The sequence below is a fragment of the Anomaloglossus baeobatrachus genome, chromosome 6, assembly GCF_048569485.1.
Source record: "Anomaloglossus baeobatrachus isolate aAnoBae1 chromosome 6, aAnoBae1.hap1, whole genome shotgun sequence".
Classification (NCBI taxonomy): Eukaryota; Metazoa; Chordata; class Amphibia; order Anura; family Aromobatidae; genus Anomaloglossus; species Anomaloglossus baeobatrachus.
The window spans coordinates 566788443-566809206 of NC_134358.1; the positions used below are offsets into that span (position 1 = coordinate 566788443).

Consider the following 20764-nt stretch of genomic DNA (forward strand, 5'->3'; position numbering starts at 1 on the left):
TGCAAAATAATTAGCAAATAAAGGAGAAATATTTAATGTGTGGAGTGTAAATGATTCGCACCACAAAGCCTAAACACACGGCGCAGGGGACTCTGCAGGTAACGAGCGCAAACACGAGCCGACGGCGATATCGGCACCTCCAATATGCAACTCCCAACATCCGCAATCCCAGAGAGCAGGAAACGTGCAGAGGAGCACGAGAACCCACAATAGTGCACCGCTCTGTAGTGCGGCCGTGTGCAGGAGGATCTGTGGGGCCAAACACGTCTATAGGGCACTGCTCTGTAATGCGGCCGTGTGCTAGAGGATCTGTGTTATGATTCAGGGACCGAGGAGGATCAAAAAATGCGAAATCCCAAATGGTAACAGAGTGGCTGGAACCTTAACGGATTGCAGACCTAATCCTGACACACAACTAACAGCAGCCGTGGGACGAGCCTACGATGACCTAGTCGTCTCGACACAGCCGGAGAACTAAATATTCTCACAGATAGAGAGATAAGAAAGCTAATTGCCTCGGAGCAGTCCCCAAAGATAGATAGCCCCCCACATGTAAAGGCTATGGGGATATAGAAAAACACAATACAAAGCTGGAAAAGACAGATTCAGCAGAGATGAGGCCCAAACTATTTTTATAGGAAATGATAGGAAGGAGCACTGTCTGCAGCCGTAAAAAACCCTAATATAAACCAGCACTTCTGATATGGAAAAATCCTGAGGTCACACAACCTCTCCCCCACTTTATCAGCACTCTTAGTGTTTTTGGATCCCAGTAACATCATACATATGAGGGACCGAATTAATACCAAGCATGACAAACACAATACCTTGCAGAATCATGGAGCCAAGTATACAGACACTCCCAGCAGGGAATGATCCCATTCCACCAAGAACTCCACACAGACAATAGGAATCAAGCATTAGTATCAAAGCAGAAAAAACAACAAGAAAGTGGAAAACAAACAGTAGAGGTATAAAAACCACTTATCTGAGAGGCGTTCTGGTAGTGAGCAGAGCTGGTTACAGAATGTCCTTAACACACAGGAGACCATTAAGCACCGGCAAGTAACAAGAGAAAACTACTCAGTTAAATAGCCCAATCTGACCCTGATTGCCAGTCCTCCACAGGTGTGTGGCTTTCATTCCACACCAACTGCACCGTCAGCACTGACCACAAGAGGGAGCCCCAAACTGGAAAACGTATTCACAATAGTAACCCCCCTTCAGGAGGGGTCACCGAACCCTGACCGGACCCCCAGGTTTGTCAGGATGGGCGCGATGAAAAGCAAGGATCAAGCGATCAGAATGTATGTCGGAAGCAACCACCCAAGAATTATCCTCCTAACCATAACCTTTCCACTTGACCAGATACTGGAGCTTCTGTCTAGCAATACGGGAATCCAAAATTTTTTCCACTACATATTCCAGATCCTCTGAGCAACACAGGATCAGGAGACGCAGCTATGGGCACTACCAGTTCAACATATTTTTCAACAAAGACTTATGAAAGAAATTGTGAATCTTGAAAGTCTCTGGAGGAGCCAAAAGAAACAGGATTAATTACCCTCGAAATTCTATAAAAAGGTCCAATAAACCTTGGCTTAAATTTTGGAGAAGAAACTGTCATAGGAACATGTCTGGAAGAAAACCAGACCAAGTCCCCTACCTTAAACCGGGGACCCACTTTCCTACGTCGGTTGGCAAACCGTTGGGCATTGTCCTGGGAGTGGGACAATTTATCCACCACTTGATCCCAAATATGCTGCATTTTCTCCACTGCCGGATCAACACCCGGGAGGGCGGAAGCCTCCATCTGCCCCGAAGAAAACCGAGGATTAAACCCGAAATTGCAAAAAAAAAAAAAAAGTAAGAAGGAGACATCAAAAGTGGCCGAACTAGCTCTATTATTAAGAGCAAACTCAGCCAAGGACAAAAAAGAAACCCAGTCATCCTGATCAGCCGACACAAAACAGCTCAAATAAGTTTCCAAATTCCGATTTGTCCTTTCCATCTGTCCATTGGTCTGAGGATGAAACGCAGAGAAGGACAACTCAACTCCCAGCCTAGAACAAAAAGCTCTCCAGAATTTAGGCACAAACTGGACTCCCCTATCGGACACAACGTTCTCAGGAATACCATGCAAACGAAACACCTGACGAAGAAACATCTGACCCTGATTGCCAGTCCTGCACACATCAACTGCACCGCCAGCACTGACCACAAGAGGGAGCCCCAAACTGGAAAACATTCACAACAGATCTGCCTTTTTGTGTTAGGGTACTTTCACACTTGCGTTATTTTCCTTCCGTTACAATCCGCCCTTTTGGGAAACAGCGGAATCCGTTAACGGATTCCGCTGTTTCCCATAGACTTGTATGGTTGACGGATTGTACCAAAAGGAGCTGCGTTGCTTCCGCTGGGCGACGCTCCGTTGCTTCCGCCCAGCGGGAGGAACGCAGCATGTAACGTTATTTTGAGCAGCGGAATCCTCTGGATTTCACTGCGCATGCTCTTTTTTTTTTTTTTTTTTTTTTTTTAAATCAAACTTTATTTTGGCTCGCGGTGGCCGAACGTTCAGCTGAGCGCCCGGCCGTCGGCAAGCGACAGCGCTCAGCTGAATGACCGGCCACCAGCATGCCCGGCCGCCGGCAAGTCACAGCGCTCAGTTGAGCGCCCGCCCGCCGGCATGCCCGGGCGCCGGCAAGTGACAGCGATCAGCTGATCACCCGGCGGCCGGCTGCAGGGAGCGATCAGCTGATCACCCGGCGGCCGGCTGCAGGGAGCGATCAGCTGATCACCCGGCGGCCGGGAGCGATCAGCTGATCACCCGGCGGCCGGGAGCGATCAGCTGATCACCCGGCGGCCGGGAGCGATCAGCTGATCACCCGGCGGCCGGGAGCGATCAGCTGATCACCCGGCGGCCGGGAGCGATCAGCTGATCACCCGGCGGCCGGGAGCGATCAGCTGATCACCCGGCGGCCGGCTGCAGGGAGCGATCAGCTGATCACCCGGCGGCCGGCTGCAGGGAGCGATCAGCTGATCACCCGGCGGCCGGCTGCAGGGAGCGATCAGCTGATCACCCGGCGGCCGGGAGCGATCAGCTGATCACCCGGCGGCCGGGAGCGATCAGCTGATCACCCGGCGGCCGGGAGCGATCAGCTGATCACCCGGCGGCCGGGAGCGATCAGCTGATCACCCGGCAGCCGGCTGCAGGGAGCGATCAGCTGATCACCCGGCGGCCGGGAGCGATCAGCTGATCACCCGGCAGCCGGCTGCAGGGAGCGATCAGCTGATCACCCGGCAGCCGGGAGCGATCAGCTGATCACCCGGCGGGCGGGAGCGATCAGCTGATCACCCGGCGGCCGGCTACTGGGAGCAATCAGCTGATCACCCAGCGGCCGGCTGCAGGGAACGATCAGCTGATCGTTCACTATAGTCTGCCGCTGGTAAAACCGGGAAAAAAAAAAATAAAAAATCAAAACGAATTGCGTTGTTTTGCAGCATCCGTTGCATCCGTTGTGTCACTATATGCAACACATCCGTTGCATCCGTTACACAACGCAATGCAACGGATACCGTTCAACGCAAGTGTGAAAGTAGCCTTACGTGTACATTTTTAAAACATGGGGCAGTTTTTTCATATTGTAATATTACAATAAAAAAAAACTAAACTTTAATTTTTTTTTTTTTATCTTACAATTTTCTGTAAGGCCATTGTTGCCATTTTAGAAATGTACTTTCCTCTCCCTTCAGAAAGTTTTTCAGCAGACTCCTTACCAGCAGAGGCAGGATTACAAAGACTGGTAACGCTGCCCACCCTCCCTTCATAATGACCTACAATGCTCCAATACAAAATATGGAGTCAGATTCTGGTTAATGAGGCGAATACATGAGGATTTCATGAAAGAGGACGTTGGAGTATATATATATATATATATATATATATATATATATATATATATATATATATATATATATATATATATATATATATATATATATATATATATATATATATATATATATATATATACATATATATATATTAGCGCCCTGGTGGTCAATGACAAGTTGAAGGATTAAACAATGTCACTTTCTCATAGTCGCTTACCTTTAAATGTATTTTTCAAAAATGTTTTAACTTTTTTTTTTCATATGACTATCAGAATATTAAACTTGCATTTTTTTACACCATCATCAAAATCCAGCCAAACATATCAGCGGTGAGAGTTTGGCTCAGACCAAATGTAGAACTGGTGGAGGAAGGTTGAACTAGATGGACCTAGGTCTTTTTTTCAACCTAAGTAACTATGTAACATTAAATTGTTATCCATGTAGAATGCTCAAATTTGTGCAATGGTCATTGTGAAGGAAGGAGGAGGAGGTGAGCTGTGACATCACCTATTGTGAATGGTAGAGCCGGTGTATCAGTCACTGAACAGGAGGAGGAAGAGGTGAGCTGTGATATCACCTATTGTGAATAGCGGATCTTGTGTTATCTACTATATACAGAGCTGTTATCAGTTATTGTACAGGAGGAGGTGAGCTGTAATATCTATTGTGAATCCTGTGTTATCAACTGTATATAGAGGTGTTATGTAATTTATACAGTAGGAAGCGGTGAGCTGTGATATCACCTATTGTGAGTGGTGGATCCTGTGTTATCAGTTGGACATAGAGGTGTTATCAGTCATTGTACAGGAGGAGGGGGAGGTAAGCTGTGCATGACACATCCTTCAAGTGCCCAAAGCTTCCCAAATGGTGGAAGTAGTTCATTCCGACACATTCTTTCCCAAAGGTGGGTGCACACTGCTTTAGCCCCTCTTGTTGGAGGCTTCTTCAGGTCTGAACCTCGTAAGAGTCAACAAAGAAATTATCCAATTAGCAAAACAGATTAAGAACTGCAACAAAGTCAGTCCAGTAGAAAGAAGCCGAATATTGTAAACCTTAAAGGTACCGTCACACTAAGCAACGCACCAGCAACGTGACCTGGCAGGGATCGCTGGAGCGTCGCTACACGGGTTGCGGGTGAGCTGTCAAACAGGCAGATCTCACCAGCGACTAGTGAGCAGCCCCCAGCCAGCAGCAACACGTGGAAGTGATGCTGCGCTTGGTAACTAAGGTAAATATCGGGTAACCAACCCGATATTTACCTTGGTTACCAGCGCACACCGCTTAGCGCTGGCTCCCTGCACTCCTAGCCAGAGTACACATCGGGTTAATTACCCGATGTGTACTCTGGCTACGTGTGCAGGGAGCCGGCACTGACAGCGTGAGAGCGGCGGACGCTGGTAACGAAGGTAAATATCGGGTAACCAAGGTAAGGGCTTCTTGGTTACCCGATGTTTACCGTGGTTACCAGCGTCTGCAGAAGCCGGCTCCCTGCACATTCAGTTGTTGCGCTCTCGCTGTCACACACAGCGATGTGCGCTTCACAGCGGGACAGCAACAACTAAAAAATGGCCCAGGACATTCAGCAACAACCAACGACCTCACAGCAGGGGCCGGGTTGTTGCTGGATGTCACACACAACAACATCGCTAGCAAGGTCGCTGCTACGTCACAGAAACCGTGCCTCAGCAGCGATGTTGCTAGCGATGTTGGTTAGTGCGACATGGCCTTTAGTTTGAAGCAATTATCTCAATTACCATATAATAAGAAATCCTCAGAGAAGCAGTCACCTTTAATTTGGATGTTTTAGTGCGTGGGAAACGCCGGGCCCCTCCCACAGGGTCGGGCAATTCACAGAACCTATAATTGCCCATTTTATTATTGGGATGACCTCATCGCATTCTCAGTCACACCCAGACGCCCTGACATAATCATCATCATCTCTGGTTAACCCCTTAAATATAAAGTCACAGGTCCGGTGTGGATATCTGGAGCGGGCTCAGGAGCATATAAAACAGGTTCTGGCTGTATCATACAGCCGGCACTTCCTCCAACAGCACCAGCGGAGAGAACTCCCCACACGAAAACATAATTCTTTACCTTACTTGCTTAGTGACTTTTTTGTTGCTGAATTTCATTGAATCTTCCATTGAATGTTGGTATTTATTACACTTCAATCAAGCCCCCTTCTTCCCCCAGTAGTCATCTCCTCCTCCCTTCCCCTCAGCAGTCATTATCCCCTCTCCCCCTCCCTACCCGTCATCAGTCATTATCTCCTCTCCCCCTCCCTACCCGTCAGCAGTCATTATCTCCTCTCCCAACCCTTCAGCAGTCATTATCTCCTCTCCCAACCCTTCAGCAGTCATTATCTCCTCTCCCCCTCCCAACCCTTCAGCAGTCATTATCTCCTCTCCCCCTCCCAACCCTTCAGCAGTCATTATCTCCTCTCCCAACCCTTCAGCAGTCATTATCTCCTCTCCCCCTCCCTACCCTTCAGCAGTCATTATCTCCTCTCCCAACCCTTCAGCAGTCATTATCTCCTCTCCCCCTACCAACCCTTCAGCAGTCATTATCTCCTCTCCCCCTCCCTACCCTTCAGTCATTATCTCCTCTCCCCCTCCCTACCCTTCAGCAGTCATTATCTCCTCTCCCCCTCCCAACCCTTCAGCAGTCATTATCTCCGCTCCCAACCCTTCAGCAGTCATTATCTCCTTCTCCACCTCCCTACCCTTCAGCAGTCATTATCTCCTCTCCCAACCCTTCAGCAGTCATTATCTCCTCTTCCAACCCTTCAGCAGTCATTATCTCCTCTTCCAACCCTTCAGCAGTCATTATCTCCTCTCCACCTCCCAACCCTTCAGCAGTCATTATCTCCTCTCCACCTCCCAACCCTTCAGCAGTCATTATCTCCTCTCCACCTCCCAACCCTTCAGCAGTCATTAATTCCTCTCCCACCAGCAGTCATTATCTCCTCTCCCCCTGTGGCTTGTCTTATAGATTGGGATGTGTCCGCCTGCCCCACATCAGCAAAAATGGCTTAGTGTGTCGACCCTGACAGGTGTGTCATAGGTTAGCCATCCCTGATCTAAGGTGTCAGGGCCTCCTAGAGAATCCCATAAACACATTTCCTTGAGTTCCTCGTTGCTTTCTTGAGCCGAGGACACATCAATGTCAGCTTCTTAGATTTATCAGGATTACAGTTGCTCTAAATATTGCGAGTGATCAGGTTTAGTTTTTTCTCGTGACTCTCATAGGGCTTACGTTTTCCAGATCGATCTAGGCGTCGGACTTATTCTCCCTCCCTGGTCGGACCGTGGTGGTCTTGATCTTCTCTACAGCTTTGGGACTTTTCATGATTTCTACAGAATTGAATTCAGACTAGCACAAGCTCGGGGTAACGCGATCTCCTTAGGAGTTTCTCTGGTCACCTTAGCGGTGGTCGAGGGTCTTCTCCAATATTGCATATAGCAGTAATAGGTTGTGCTGCCTTGCATAGCGCGTCCCACACATCCTGCTTTATCCCATTAGTCACTGGAGAGGAAATATTGTGGCCGTATCCTTCCTGAATAATCAAGGAAATCCTGTTTTGGGGTCTTGCATTAACTTCAACTGTTGAAAAAAGTAACAAAACCTCACTAAATCCTCCTAAAAGAAAAAGTCTAGTTCCTAAACGAATAGCGATTGCTGAGCCTGTATGGGCAGGTGTCCGCTGTCCACAGGCTCCGGATGGTATAAGTCTATGTAATCAATAATCTAAAGATATAAATCATGAACTACTCAAAAAACCCTGGGAACCCATTTCTACCACTTTTCGTTTTTCTCCTTTTGCAATTTACCGTATTTTTCGTTTTATAAGATGCACCGGATTATAAGACAGCCCAAATTTAGAGGAAAAAAAAAAAGTGGTCAGTTTTATATGCCGGTGGTGTCTTACCAGAAGGGGGCGCCAGCGGGGGTGGAGTGGGGGTCACAGGAGGCCGGGATGGTGCTGGAGTAAGGCGATGCTGCAGAGGTCATGTGGAACAGGGAGGTTCAGCGGGTGTCCCAGATGCTCTGTTGGCGGTGCAGGCTTTAAAGAAATAGCGCCTGAGTCAGCGCATGTGCAGATTGAGCCCTCAGCTCAATGACAAGCCGAGATCTCACCCGCACACGCGCCACCTCCGGGCACCATTTCCCTTGTATCTGCTGCTGAAGGATCAATAGGCCGGAAGCGGCACGTATGCAGATGAGATCTTGAGCCGAGCGCTCCATCTGCACACACGTTGACTCCAGGCGCCACTTCTTTGAAGCCGGCACTGTTCACAGAGCATATGGGACAGCCACTGCACAGCCCTGCTCCACACAGCCAGCCAAGCCCCCGCAGCCAGCCAAGCCCCCGCAGCCAGCACAGCACCCATTCTCCACCACCCCCCGGTAAGCTACATTCAGATTGTAAAACACACCCCTCATTTTCCTCCTAAAATTTTGAAAGGAAAAGTGCGTCTTATAATCCAAAAAAAAAAAAAAAAAATATGGTAATTCTTTTGAATTAAGAAAATAAATAAATACTTAATCACAGTTTTGTGGTGGTAAACACGGCCATAACGTATCTAAAAATTGCACACGGCATAATCTAATGTCCCTTACTTTACACCTTTTTTTTTTTCTTAGAATCCATCTGTACTTTGTGATAAATTTTAACGGTTCAATGCCATTTGCCTTTTTCTATCTGTGGGAGATGGCAATAGCGCCCAAAAACATTTGCTAAAATTTGGTGCAATTTCTGATACATTGCATTTCATACATGTAAAGTTCCTGCAGGGACATCAGTCCCATCCCCTCCAAAAACTCTTGAATTCATGAAAGTCCAGAAATGCGCGTCAAACTTGTTATTTTTGGGGCTGTGGTCTCATCTCTCAGCGGCGGGTCCGCTCTCCAACCGGCGGGTCCGCTCTCCGCCTACAAACCTTTGTGTGAACAAAGCCCTAAAGATAAGGAGGATGAGGTCACCTGAACAAGCAAATCACTTTATGCACCGGATGTTAATGCTGGCACAATCACTGCGGTGAGATAATGTTTACACGGTGACGCCCGTCCACACCCTTGTACAAGGCACCACCCTGCACTGAACTCATACGCCACACCTCTACATCACCGATGACTTACATGGCCATCCCAGACCCATCCGACCAGACCGAGCCATCTTGGTTACAACACAAGACACCAATCTCAACATAGTTTGCTGCCATTGAAAAAGGTTGTCAAGGAACAGAAGAACAGCTGCTCTTTTCCCAAAACCAGCGCCTGTCTACGGATTGTGTCTAATAATGTAGCTCAGGTACCCTGAAGTGAGTGGGGCAGAGATGCAGTACTACAAACAGCCAATGGACAGATGTGGCGCTACTTCTTAATGAAAATAGTGCCAATTTTCCCAATCCAGTTCAGCCAGATACTGTCATGGGTGACAGACAGACAGTCATGTGGTTTCTGGCAATAGAAGGTCACAGCGTTTGGCTGCGCAAATTGTTCCTGCTGTCAGTATTCATTAGTATAGGTAGATTTCCTGCTGATTTTTCATCTCTCCCTTTTTGGACCGAGCAGAAGCTCGTCTTCCACCCAGCTGCTAATTATCAGTATTCCCCTTGTACTTAAACACTCCCTTTCTCCCCTGGACTTGTACTGGTGATATTATTCAGTTCATTCTAGCTCTGGTTGCAAGCAGGCAGCTTGTACTCCTCTGTGGTATCGTTGCTGAAGCTTTGCTGAACTCCGGCCTGTCTCATCTGTGGATAAGTAGTTCATGCTTTCCCGTCCCCCCCCGTGTGTCCTCGTGTCTTCCTCTTGCATTTAGTGGGTTTGATGAAGAGTTCATCCCACCCGTTCCCTATTTAGGGTCCAGCACTAGGGATACCTAAGGTCAGGTATCCTGCTCGGCAAATAGGTGCGGAACCTATCTAGGGTGGTGAGGGACCCCATGGACCAGCGGTAGGTTTGGTCAGGGGTCACCATCTCACTCTTCCCTAGACACAGGGGTCCCCTTTCCATTCCTTTCACTTGGTACTTCCCTGTACCTAGCATCACAGTTACACTTTTTTGGGGAGGAAAAGGAAATTTAGAGTGCTCTATTTTTGCAGTGTAACGGTAAACTATGGTGAGAAGGGTGCTAATATCAGTCACTTTTTTTTTTTGCTGGTACAGACAAACAGGAGGGGCTCCAGCCAGCGATAGATATTCAGAGAGCACAGCTGCATGTCCTAGGAAGGATGGAAGAAAGAAGCGGGCAAAAGTACTGTATAAGGAGGTATAGGGTGAATGGCACATGTGTAAATGAAAGTGTGAGATTAGTCCACAAACACTGAACCAGCTGGGAGGTTTGGAGTTCTGCTCTGCAGCCTAAGAGCCAAAGTTGAAAAATTGTAAATTCAGTTCCAGCTGGGAGTTGAGACGCTCCCTTGCTTTATATTATGTGATCTGCGGTGCTAGACAACTTCTGGTCGGAACGTATTTCCTGTGTTGACGAACCATGGTTCCTAGGCTAAAGTCCTGTAGAAAAATTATGGTAACAGGAGCAAGGCCCTTTTTATACCCCTTAGTTGTCATTTCAGGGTATTGTGTCTTACAGGATTGGTATAAGATGGCTGTTCTCTCAATCGTCGCTAGTTCAATCCGACAGCATCATTTTCCGGTGATGGATGTAGTCAAAGGGACCGAGAAACTTTACCGTTAACAAAAAAATAGGGCTCCGATAAGTCTGACATGAAACAATGGCTAACTTCTCTTAATTTACCGAACAAAGGAACTATATGTCTGGCCTGATTAAGTCAGTTCACTCCTCCACGCAAGTGGCCAGATGCCAAGTCATCCCATTCCTTCCACTTAACTTAGCTCCAGAGACTGCTGGATCCTGACAAAGGTTGCTGCTGACGGGACTGCCAGACGTGATCCGCTTTTGATCTTCCTTCTCTACAGTGTTTATAATGGAAAGGCCATTGCCGTTTCATGTGAGATAGAAAAATTATAGGACTGTAAGGCCAGACTCCATCTGAGGAAACGTCAGCTGTCCCCGGCAGTCCAATTTAGCCAACTTAAGGGATTATGGTCGATTAGGATCATGAAGACCTTGCCGTAGGAGGTATGGCTGCAAATATTTTGGGGCCCAGACTATGGGCAGGCATTTTTTCTATTGTGGCATAAGTCCTCTCTTGGTCAAAACCATTTCTGGGAGAGTTTATCGGATACGTTTCCCTTTTCAGTATCCGAAGCGTCTGTTTGGACAATGAACCGGGAGCAAAACTCAGGAGCAGTCAGGACTGGGCTCTGGGCTTTCAGGCTCGCATTCTGGGGTGCAGAGGAGATGCTTTGCTATTCTGTAATTGGTGATAAACTTTCGATAATATTTTGCGGTCCCTAGGAATGTCTGAACCTGCTTTTGGTTAACTGGGTGGAGTCACTGGGTAATGGCTTTTACTTTTGCGGGTTCTGGACAAATTCACCCACATCCCAGATATAGCACCTCGGCCATCCTCATTTGTTGGGTCGTGTGGTGTGCTAGGCTATGGCTACCCTCTGCAGCACCTGGGACACGTGCTGAAGATGCTCTTCCCAGGGGTCGCTAAAAATAGCAATGTCATTCAGGTAGTCCATCATCCTTGGAAGGTAGCCGGGGCGTTCTTCATCCCAAATGGCATGCTGGTGAACTCATACCGGCCAAAAGGGATGATGAAGGCGGACTTCGAGCCTCTTTCGTGAGTGGGATCTGCCAGTATCCCTTACGCAGATCGATGGTAGATATGAACAGAGACCCCCTAACCTTTACAGTAGTTCATCCACCCAGGGTATGGGGTGGGCGTTTAACAGTGACCTGATTGAGTCGTCTACAGTCCACACAGAAGAGTACTCTTGTCCTTCTTGGGCAGCAAAACAACACTTAAAGCCCATGAGTTATGGGATGGAACTATGGCACCCATATTTTACATATCATCCATCTAAGCCTTCATCATTGCCAACACTGGAGGTGTCACCCGGTAGGCTGGTTAAGTGGAGTGCCTGCCCCGGTGTTGAAATTATGCTGGACCAGGGGTGTTCAATCAGGCTGACTCGCGAACAGGGGTCCATATGTTCTAAACGGATTAATTGACTAAGCTCTGAAATGTACCAAGCCGCTCCCCTTGTGGGATATTCATTACCCCATTCTCCTTTGCAGTCCACCAATAAGTCCAGGCTCTGGTCCATATCATGGTCATCTTTAGGAGGGCAACAAACTGCTTACTTGGTGACCTCCCTTTCCTCATAAGCGTTTAGCCTATTGACAAGGTGGGTACATCCATGAACACCTGCTCGATCCAGGGCCATAGTGAAATCAGTATTTCCAAATTTACTGGTAAGAGTGAATGGACCCACCCACATGGCTTGCAGCTTGTTTCTGCGTACCGTTACTAGTACTAGAACCTTCTGTCTACAGGCCAATTCTCAGAGTCACGTAGTACGGTTGTAACATCATTAGGGGTCTGTACTGCTGGGGTAGCACAAGCTGATGGACATGGGTCCAGGGTTTCTGTGGCCAAGATACGGGCTTTTCCCGATATAAAAGCCCTTGTCTCATCTACACAATCCTCGATTTCCTCTCCCAGGTTGGGCAGCTGAACTGCAGACAAGCTCTAGGATGGAGTCCATGAGTTGGCCTTCCTTAACCTCCTTTCAATCTCTCTCCCCAATCAATGGCCACAGTCTGGTGGGGTTCGACATGGAGGCATCTTAAACCTACAAACACCAGTCCCCTGAAGCTTCCCCGGATCAGCCGGGCTAAAAACAGTATCCAAATGCTGTCACCAGTGTTTGAAAGACGAGGGTCAGTGGCTGCTCTCGTCCGCTAGCCTGGCTGTACTCGTCCGCTAGCCTGGCTGTACATAACAAGGCTCATCCCACTGAACTCCTGGACTCCTTCCCCATGGACAGAACACTACTCAGACAGACCACAAATTGGTAAGACTATTTGGTCACCAACAGGCAAAAACATATCACACGTTTCCAGGAAGAACACAAGATGGAACAAACGACAGTCTCATCCTTCTGTTGACCCGCCGGGATTTAGAATCTACATGACCTTGAAGGTTCCAGGGCCAACTATCCCAGCTAGCAGTATCTCGGTTTTGGAGGTTACCCAATGATGAGAGATGGTGGCCAGCTTAGGAAGCTGACCAAGCACAGCAAGATATGTAGCCAAATGGCCGAATTGTCTCAACCTGGGTTCTCCAAGGGAATTTGTGGGCTCAGCGTTCACCAGTGAAGCATTTCTGTGATCCTCTAGCTGGAGCCATGGATCCTAGGCTGAAGTCCAGTAGAAAAATGATGGCAACAGGAGCAAGGCTCTTTTTATATCCCTCAGTTCTCATTTCAGGACATGACGTCTTACAGGATTGGTGTGACATGGCTCTTCTCTCATTGGTCGCTAGTTCAATTCGATTGTATAATTTTCCTCTGATTGATGTAGCCAAAGTCAAAAGGTACTGAGGCATTTCCCACTTTCCATAAAATAGGGCTCTGGTCAGTCTGAAACAATGGCTAATTTCTCTTGATTTACCGAACAAAGGAACATTACACATGGCCTAATTACAAATAGTTCACCCCTCCACACAAGTTACTAGATGCTGAGTCGTCGTCACAACCACAAATCTCAAATATTTATTTCATGAAGAGTTGTACAAAGAACAAAAATATAAAATACAACATTTGTTTGTGCTCCCATTTTTAATGAAGTGAACTCAAATATCTAAGACTTTTTTTATGTACACAAAAGGATTTTTTCTCTCCAATATTGTTGAAAAATTTGTCTAAGACCCCTTCACATGTCCGTGTCTCTGGTACATGTTTGGTCCGTTTCCTCACGTGCCGGAGACACTGGCACACGTAGACCCATTAAAATCAGTTAGTGTTTTGACATGGACCATGTGGAGCATACGTGTGCCCGTGTGCTCCACACGTAGACATGTTCATTTTTTTTCCCGACATCACGGGTGTCACATGGACTACACGGATGTGATCCGTGTGACACATACCGGAGAAAACACACATGCCTGTGAAATACAAAAATTCTATACGCACCTTCTCCAGCGCTGCAGTCTCTGCCGCTGCTGTCACTTGCTTCCGACCCCCGCTGATTATGCTCATCGCATATTCACTGCACTGTGGCCGGAAGCAGCAGCAGCAGCAGCGGGGAGTCGGTAGGACCGGAGACCGTAGATCAGCACCACGGACAGCGAAGCCAGGGACAGGTGAGCAGAATGTTTCCGTTCTCAGTGTGTTATCACGGATTACAAACAGCACGCGGAGGCCAACACACACCTTTGACACGTCCATGAAATACGTGCGTGATTTTCATGGATGTATGAAAGAGGCCTTAATCTGTATTTAGTGAGCGCTTCTTTACCGAGATAATCCATCCACCTCACAGGTGTGGCATATCAAGATGCGGATTAGGCAACATTATTGCACAGGTGTGCCTTAGGCTGGCCACAATAAAAGGCACAATGTGCAGTTCTCATCTGCTGCTCATCCTCCTAATCGGCGGGTCTTCACCTGACTGCAGGAAAATGCTCACATTCTATGGCGTCTGGCACGTTGGAGGTTTCTCTTCACGGATGATCCCGGTTTTCACTGTACAGGGCAGATGGCAGACTGTATACGGCGTCATGTGGGTGACCGGTTTGCTGATGTCAATGTTGTGAATGGCGTGGCCCATGGTGGCGGTGGGTTATGACATAGGCAGGCCATATGTTCGGGACAACAAACATGGGTGCATTTTATTGATACTATTTTGAACGCACGAGATCCTGAGGACATTGTTGCGCTTCATCCATGATCATCCCCTTACGGTGCAAAAATCCTGCCGGCCAGCTCAAGGCACGCACAACAGTGCATTAATCCTGCCGGCCAGCCCAAGGCACGCACAACGGTGCAATAATCCTGCCGGCCAGCCCAAGGCACGCACAACGGTGCAATAATCCTGCCGGCCAGGCCAAGGCACGCACAACGGTGCAATAATCCTGCCGGCCAGGCCAAGGCACGCACAACGGTGCAATAATCCTGCCGGCCAGGCCAAGGCACGCACAACGGTGCATTAATCCTGCCGGCCAGCCCAAGGAACGCACAACGGTGCAATAATCCTGCCGGCCAGCCCAAGGCACGCACAACGGTGCAATAATCCTGCCGGCCAGCCCAAGGCACGCACAACGGTGCAATAATCCTGCCGGCCAGCCCAAGGCACGCACAACGGTGCAATAATCCTGCCGGCCAGCCCAAGGCACGCACAACGGTGCAATAATCCTGCCGGCCAGCCCAAGGCACGCACAACGGTGCAATAATCCTGCCGGCCAGCCCAAGGCACGCACAACGGTGCATTAATCCTGCCGGCCAGCCCAAGGCACGCACAACGGTGCAATAATCCTGCCGGCCAGCCCAAGGCACGCACAACGGTGCAAAAATCCTGCCGGCCAGCTCAAGGCACGCACAACAGTGCATTAATCCTGCCGGCCAGCCCAAGGCACGCACAACGGTGCAATAATCCTGCCGGCCAGCCCAAGGCACGCACAACGGTGCAATAATCCTGCCAGCCAGGCCAAGGCACGCACAACGGTGCATTAATCCTGCCGGCCAGCCCAAGGAACGCACAACGGTGCAATAATCCTGCCGGCCAGCCCAAGGCACGCACAACGGTGCAATAATCCTGCCGGCCAGCCCAAGGCACGCACAACGGTGCAATAATCCTGCCGGCCAGCCCAAGGCACGCACAACGGTGCAATAATCCTGCCGGCCAGCCCAAGGCACGCACAACGGTGCAATAATCCTGCCGGCCAGCCCAAGGCACGCACAACGGTGCAATAATCCTGCCGGCCAGCCCAAGGCACGCACAACGGTGCAATAATCCTGCCGGCCAGCCCAAGGCACGCACAACGGTGCAATAATCCTGCCGGCCAGCCCAAGGCACGCACAACGGTGCAATAATCCTGCCGGCCAGCCCAAGGCACGCACAACGGTGCATTAATCCTGCCGGCCAGCCCAAGGCACGCACAACGGTGCAATAATCCTGCCGGCCAGCCCAAGGCACGCACAACGGTGCAATAATCATGCCGGCCAGCCCAAGGCACAACGGTGCAATAATCATGCCGGCCAGCCCAAGGCACGCACAACGGTGCAATAATCATGCCGGCCAGCCCAAGGCACAACGGTGCAATAATCCTGCCGGCCAGCCCAAGGCACAACGGTGCAATAATCATGCTGTCTAATCAGCATCTTGATATGCCACATATGTGAAGTGGATGGATCATCTCAGTAAAGGGGAATTTCTCACTAACCGATTTAGACAAGTTTATGATCAATATTTGAGAGAAATGTCTTGTGCACATAGAAAAAGTCTTCGATCTTTGAGTTCAGCTCATGAAAAATGGAAGCAAATGCAAAAGTGTTGCTTTTATTTTTGTTTAGTGTGGGTAATAGTAGTTATAAGGGTACTTTCACACTTGCGTTATTTTCCTTCCGTTACAATCCGCCCTTTTGGGAAACAGCGGAATCCGTTAACGGATTCCGCTGTTTCCCATAGACTTGTATGGTTGACGGATTGTACCAAAAGGAGCTGCGTTGCTTCCGCTGGGCGACGCTCCGTTGCTTCCGCCCAGCGGGAGGAACGCAGCATGTAACGTTATTTTGAGCAGCGGAATCCTCTGGATTTCACTGCGCATGCTCTTTTTTTTTTTTTTTTTTTTTTAAATCAAACTTTATTTTGGCTCGCGGTGGCCGAACGTTCAGCTGAGCGCCCGGCCGTCGGCAAGCGACAGCGCTCAGCTGAATGACCGGCCACCAGCATGCCCGGCCGCCGGCAAGTCACAGCGCTCAGCTGAGCGCCCGCCCGCCGGCATGCCCGGGCGCCGGCAAGTGACAGCGATCAGCTGATCACCCGGCGGCCGGCTGCAGGGAGCGATCAGCTGATCACCCGGCGGCCGGGAGCGATCAGCTGATCACCCGGCGGCCGGCGGCCGGGAGCGATCAGCTGATCACCCGGCGGCCGGCTGCAGGGAGCGATCAGCTGATCACCCGGCGGCCGGCTGCAGGGAGCGATCAGCTGATCACCCGGCGGCCGGGAGCGATCAGCTGATCGGCCGGCTGCAGGGAGCGATCAGCTGATCACCCGGCGGCCGGGAGCGATCAGCTGATCACCCGGCGGCCGGGAGCGATCAGCTGATCACCCGGCGGCCGGGAGCGATCAGCTGATCACCCGGCGGCCGGGAGCGATCAGCTGATCACCCGGCGGCCGGGAGCGATCAGCTGATCACCCGGCGGCCGGGAGCGATCAGCTGATCACCCGGCGGCCGGGAGCGATCAGCTGATCACCCGGCGGCCGGGAGCGATCAGCTGATCACCCGGCGGCCGGGAGCGATCAGCTGATCACCCGGCGGGCGGGAGCGATCAGCTGATCACCCGGCGGGCGGGAGCGATCAGCTGATCACCCGGCGGGCGGGAGCGATCAGCTGATCACCCGGCGGCCGGCTACTGGGAGCAATCAGCTGATCACCCAGCGGCCGGCTGCAGGGAACGATCAGCTGATCGTTCACTATAGTCTGCCGCTGGTAAAACCGGGAAAAAAAAAAAAAAAAAAATCAAAACGAATTGCGTTGTTTTGCAGCATCCGTTGCATCCGTTGTGTCACTATATGCAACACATCCGTTGCATCCGTTACACAACGCAATGCAACGGATACCGTTCAACGCAAGTGTGAAAGTAGCCTAATATGGGGCCCTGACAGCTAAAAGTCAACAGAATTGTGAATGCAGCTCCGGGTGTAATATACAAGCCATAATATAAAACATAGAAGGTGAGGTTTCTTCTCAGTCCGGTGTAGCTGCTGCACTCACGTGGGAAACATTGTAAGTCGCTGCTCTTATAAATACAGAGCCTCCATCATTCGGTCCTCGGCCATCTGGTGACATCAGGTGTGATGTCATCACAGAAAGTGTATGTTCTAACTCAGCATCAAATAGTAAATCCTCACAATAAGCGACTTTGACGTTTTTATATTTTTCTCGGAAAACATTTCAAGTTGAGTTACAAGATAATTGTAGCTTCCTGCAGCCACCATTAGGGGGAGCTCACTGCATACTGGCCATACAATGACTCTATTCACACTGTATGCAGTGAGCTCCCCCTAGAGGTGGCTGTGGGAAGATAGGATAATCATGTAACTGACTGGGGGGGATTTAGAGCTGTGTCAGGAAAAAAAGAGCTCAGACCACTATAAAAGCCAAATCAAGGATTAGAGGGGCATTTTCCCCTTCAGAGCAGCAATTGTGCTCTGCTGATGAAGGGATTTATCGTCATCACTGTTCTTCATTCAGATGTTTTTAGATTAATGAAATGCAACAGCGCCCCCCCCCCCCCCCCCCCATGTATCCACTCGACGCACGGCCCCAGCCCCCATATAGCTCCACTCGGCGCGCGGCCCCAGCCCCCATATAGCCTCCACTCGGCGCGCGGCCCCAGCCCCCATATAGCTCCACTCGGCACGCGGCCCCAGCGCCCCCATCTCCACTTGACGTGCGTCCCCCCCCCCATATATCCACTCAGCACACCCTCCATATATCCACTCGACGTGCAGCCCCTGTTCCCCCCTCCCCTCCTCCATATATCCAGCGGACGCCCCCCCATATCTCCACTCAGCGCACCCACCCCCATATATCCACCGGACGCGCGCAACCCCCCCCCCCCATATATCCACCGGACGCGCGCAACCCCCCCCCATATATCCACCGGACGCGCGTAACCCCCCCCCATATATCCACCGGACGCGTGCACCCACCCCCATATATCCACCGGACGCGTGCACCCACCCCCATATATCCACCGGACGCGTGCACCCACCCCCCCCATATATCCACCGGACGCGTGCACCCCCCCCCCCATATATCCACCGGACGCGTGCACCCACCCCCCCATATATCCACCGGACGCGCGCACCCCCCCATATATCCACCGGACGCGCGCAACCTCCACCCCCCCATATATCCACCGGACACGCGCACCCCCCCCCCATATATCCACCGGACGCGCGCAACCCCTCCCCCCCCCATATATCCACCAGACGCGCGCAACCCCTCCCCCCCCCCCCATATATCCACCGGACGCGCGCAACCCCTCCCCCCCCCCCATATATCCACCGGACGCGCGCAACCCCCCCCACCCATATATCCACCGGACGCGCGCAACCCCCCCCCACCCATATATCCACCGGACGCGCGCAACCCCCCCCACCCATATATCCACCGGACGCACGCAACCCCCCCCCCCATATATCCACCGGACGCGCGCAACCCCCCCCCCACCCATATATCCACCGGACGCACGCAACCCCCCCCATATATCCACCGGACGCGCGCAACCCCTCCCCCCCCCCCCATATATCCACCGGACGCGCGCAACCCCCCCCACCCATATATCCACCGGACGCGCGCAACCCCCCCCACCCATATATCCACCGGACGCGCGCAACCCCCCCCACCCATATATCCACCGGACGCACGCAACCCCCCCCCCATATATCCACCGGACGCGCGCAACCCCCCCCCCACCCATATATCCACCGGACGCACGCAACCCCCCCCATATATCCACCGGACGCGCGCAACCCCCCCCCCCCCCATATATCCACCGGACGCGCGCAACCCCCCCCCCCCCCCCATATATCCACCGGACGCGCGCAACCCCCCCCCCCCATATATCCACCGGACGCGCGCAACCCCCCCCCCCATATATCCACCGGACGCGCGCAACCCCCCCCATATATCCACCGGACACGCGCACCCCCCCCATATTTCCACCGGACGCGCGCACCCCCCCCCCATATATCCACCGGACGCGCGCACCCCCCCCCCCATATATCCACCGGACGTGCGGCCCCTGCACCTTCCATATACTGTATACACAGGACGAGGGGCCCCCGCACATCATATACAAATATACAATGTGCAGGGACCCCGCATCGTGTGTGTGTGTGAGATAGAGATATGTATGTATGTATGTATGTATATACACACACATACATACAGCTCAGGGCCCCTCAGGACCCTCCTCCGCCGCTCTGCACCGTGCACCGGCCGCCGCTGGACCCTCCTCCGCCGCTCTGCACCGTGCACCGGCCGCCGCTGGACCCTCCTCCGCTGCCGCTGGACCCTCCGCCTCCCGCCGCCCACACCGCTGTACACTGCCCCTCAGCTCCGCTCCACGGCTATGGCGGCTCCTATAGATACCACATCACACGGAACAAAGCGGTGCCGCTCAGCTCAGCCCCGGGAGCCGCGCACGGTCCTACCTGCGCCAGGCTCTCCGAAATCAGCGGCCGCTCCATGTTCCGCTGCTGCCGGTCACCGACTACAGCCCGAAAAATGGGCGAGAATCGGAGGGAGGAGCGAACCGTGCCGGAGGTGGAGCCACAGAGGAGGCGGGAACATGAGCGGGGCGGAGACAGCCGGCGATTGGCGATTGGTTTAACAAGAAAGGCGGAGTTAAATTGAGGCGGGAGAACAGATATTGGTAGGTGATTGGATGAAAGTAGAAGGCGGAGTCAGGGGGAGTCGGCTAATCTGAAGAGCGTGAAGTCCCCAGCGATTGGTGGCTGGCAAGAGGCGGAGTCACACTGTTTCCACAGGAAAAGGCGGATAGTGTTACATTTTGGGGGAAGGGCAGCGCGATCCGGATTGGATAAAATGCGAGGCGGAGACTAAAAGAACAATAAACAGTGGGCGGAGCCGTGAGGGGGGAAACGAAATCCCCGGATGAGATTAGTCACTCTGGAAACCTGAGACCAATCACGTGAGCGAAGCCTGAGCAGTAAAGAGAGATGTATAGTACT

General features: G+C 51.3%; 1 protein-coding gene across 1 annotated transcript in view; it reads right to left on the bottom strand.

Moving 5' to 3' along the window:
* The window catches only part of LOC142243663 (uncharacterized), a 35290-nt gene extending 14945 nt beyond the window's left edge, over nt 1-20345 (bottom strand). The window contains exon 1 of the mRNA XM_075315793.1: nt 20225-20345. Within this exon, the coding sequence (XP_075171908.1) occupies nt 20225-20260 (36 nt within the window). The 5' untranslated portion in view covers nt 20261-20345. The remainder of the gene's footprint in view (nt 1-20224) is intronic.
* Nucleotides 20346-20764: the final 419 nt, after the last annotated feature.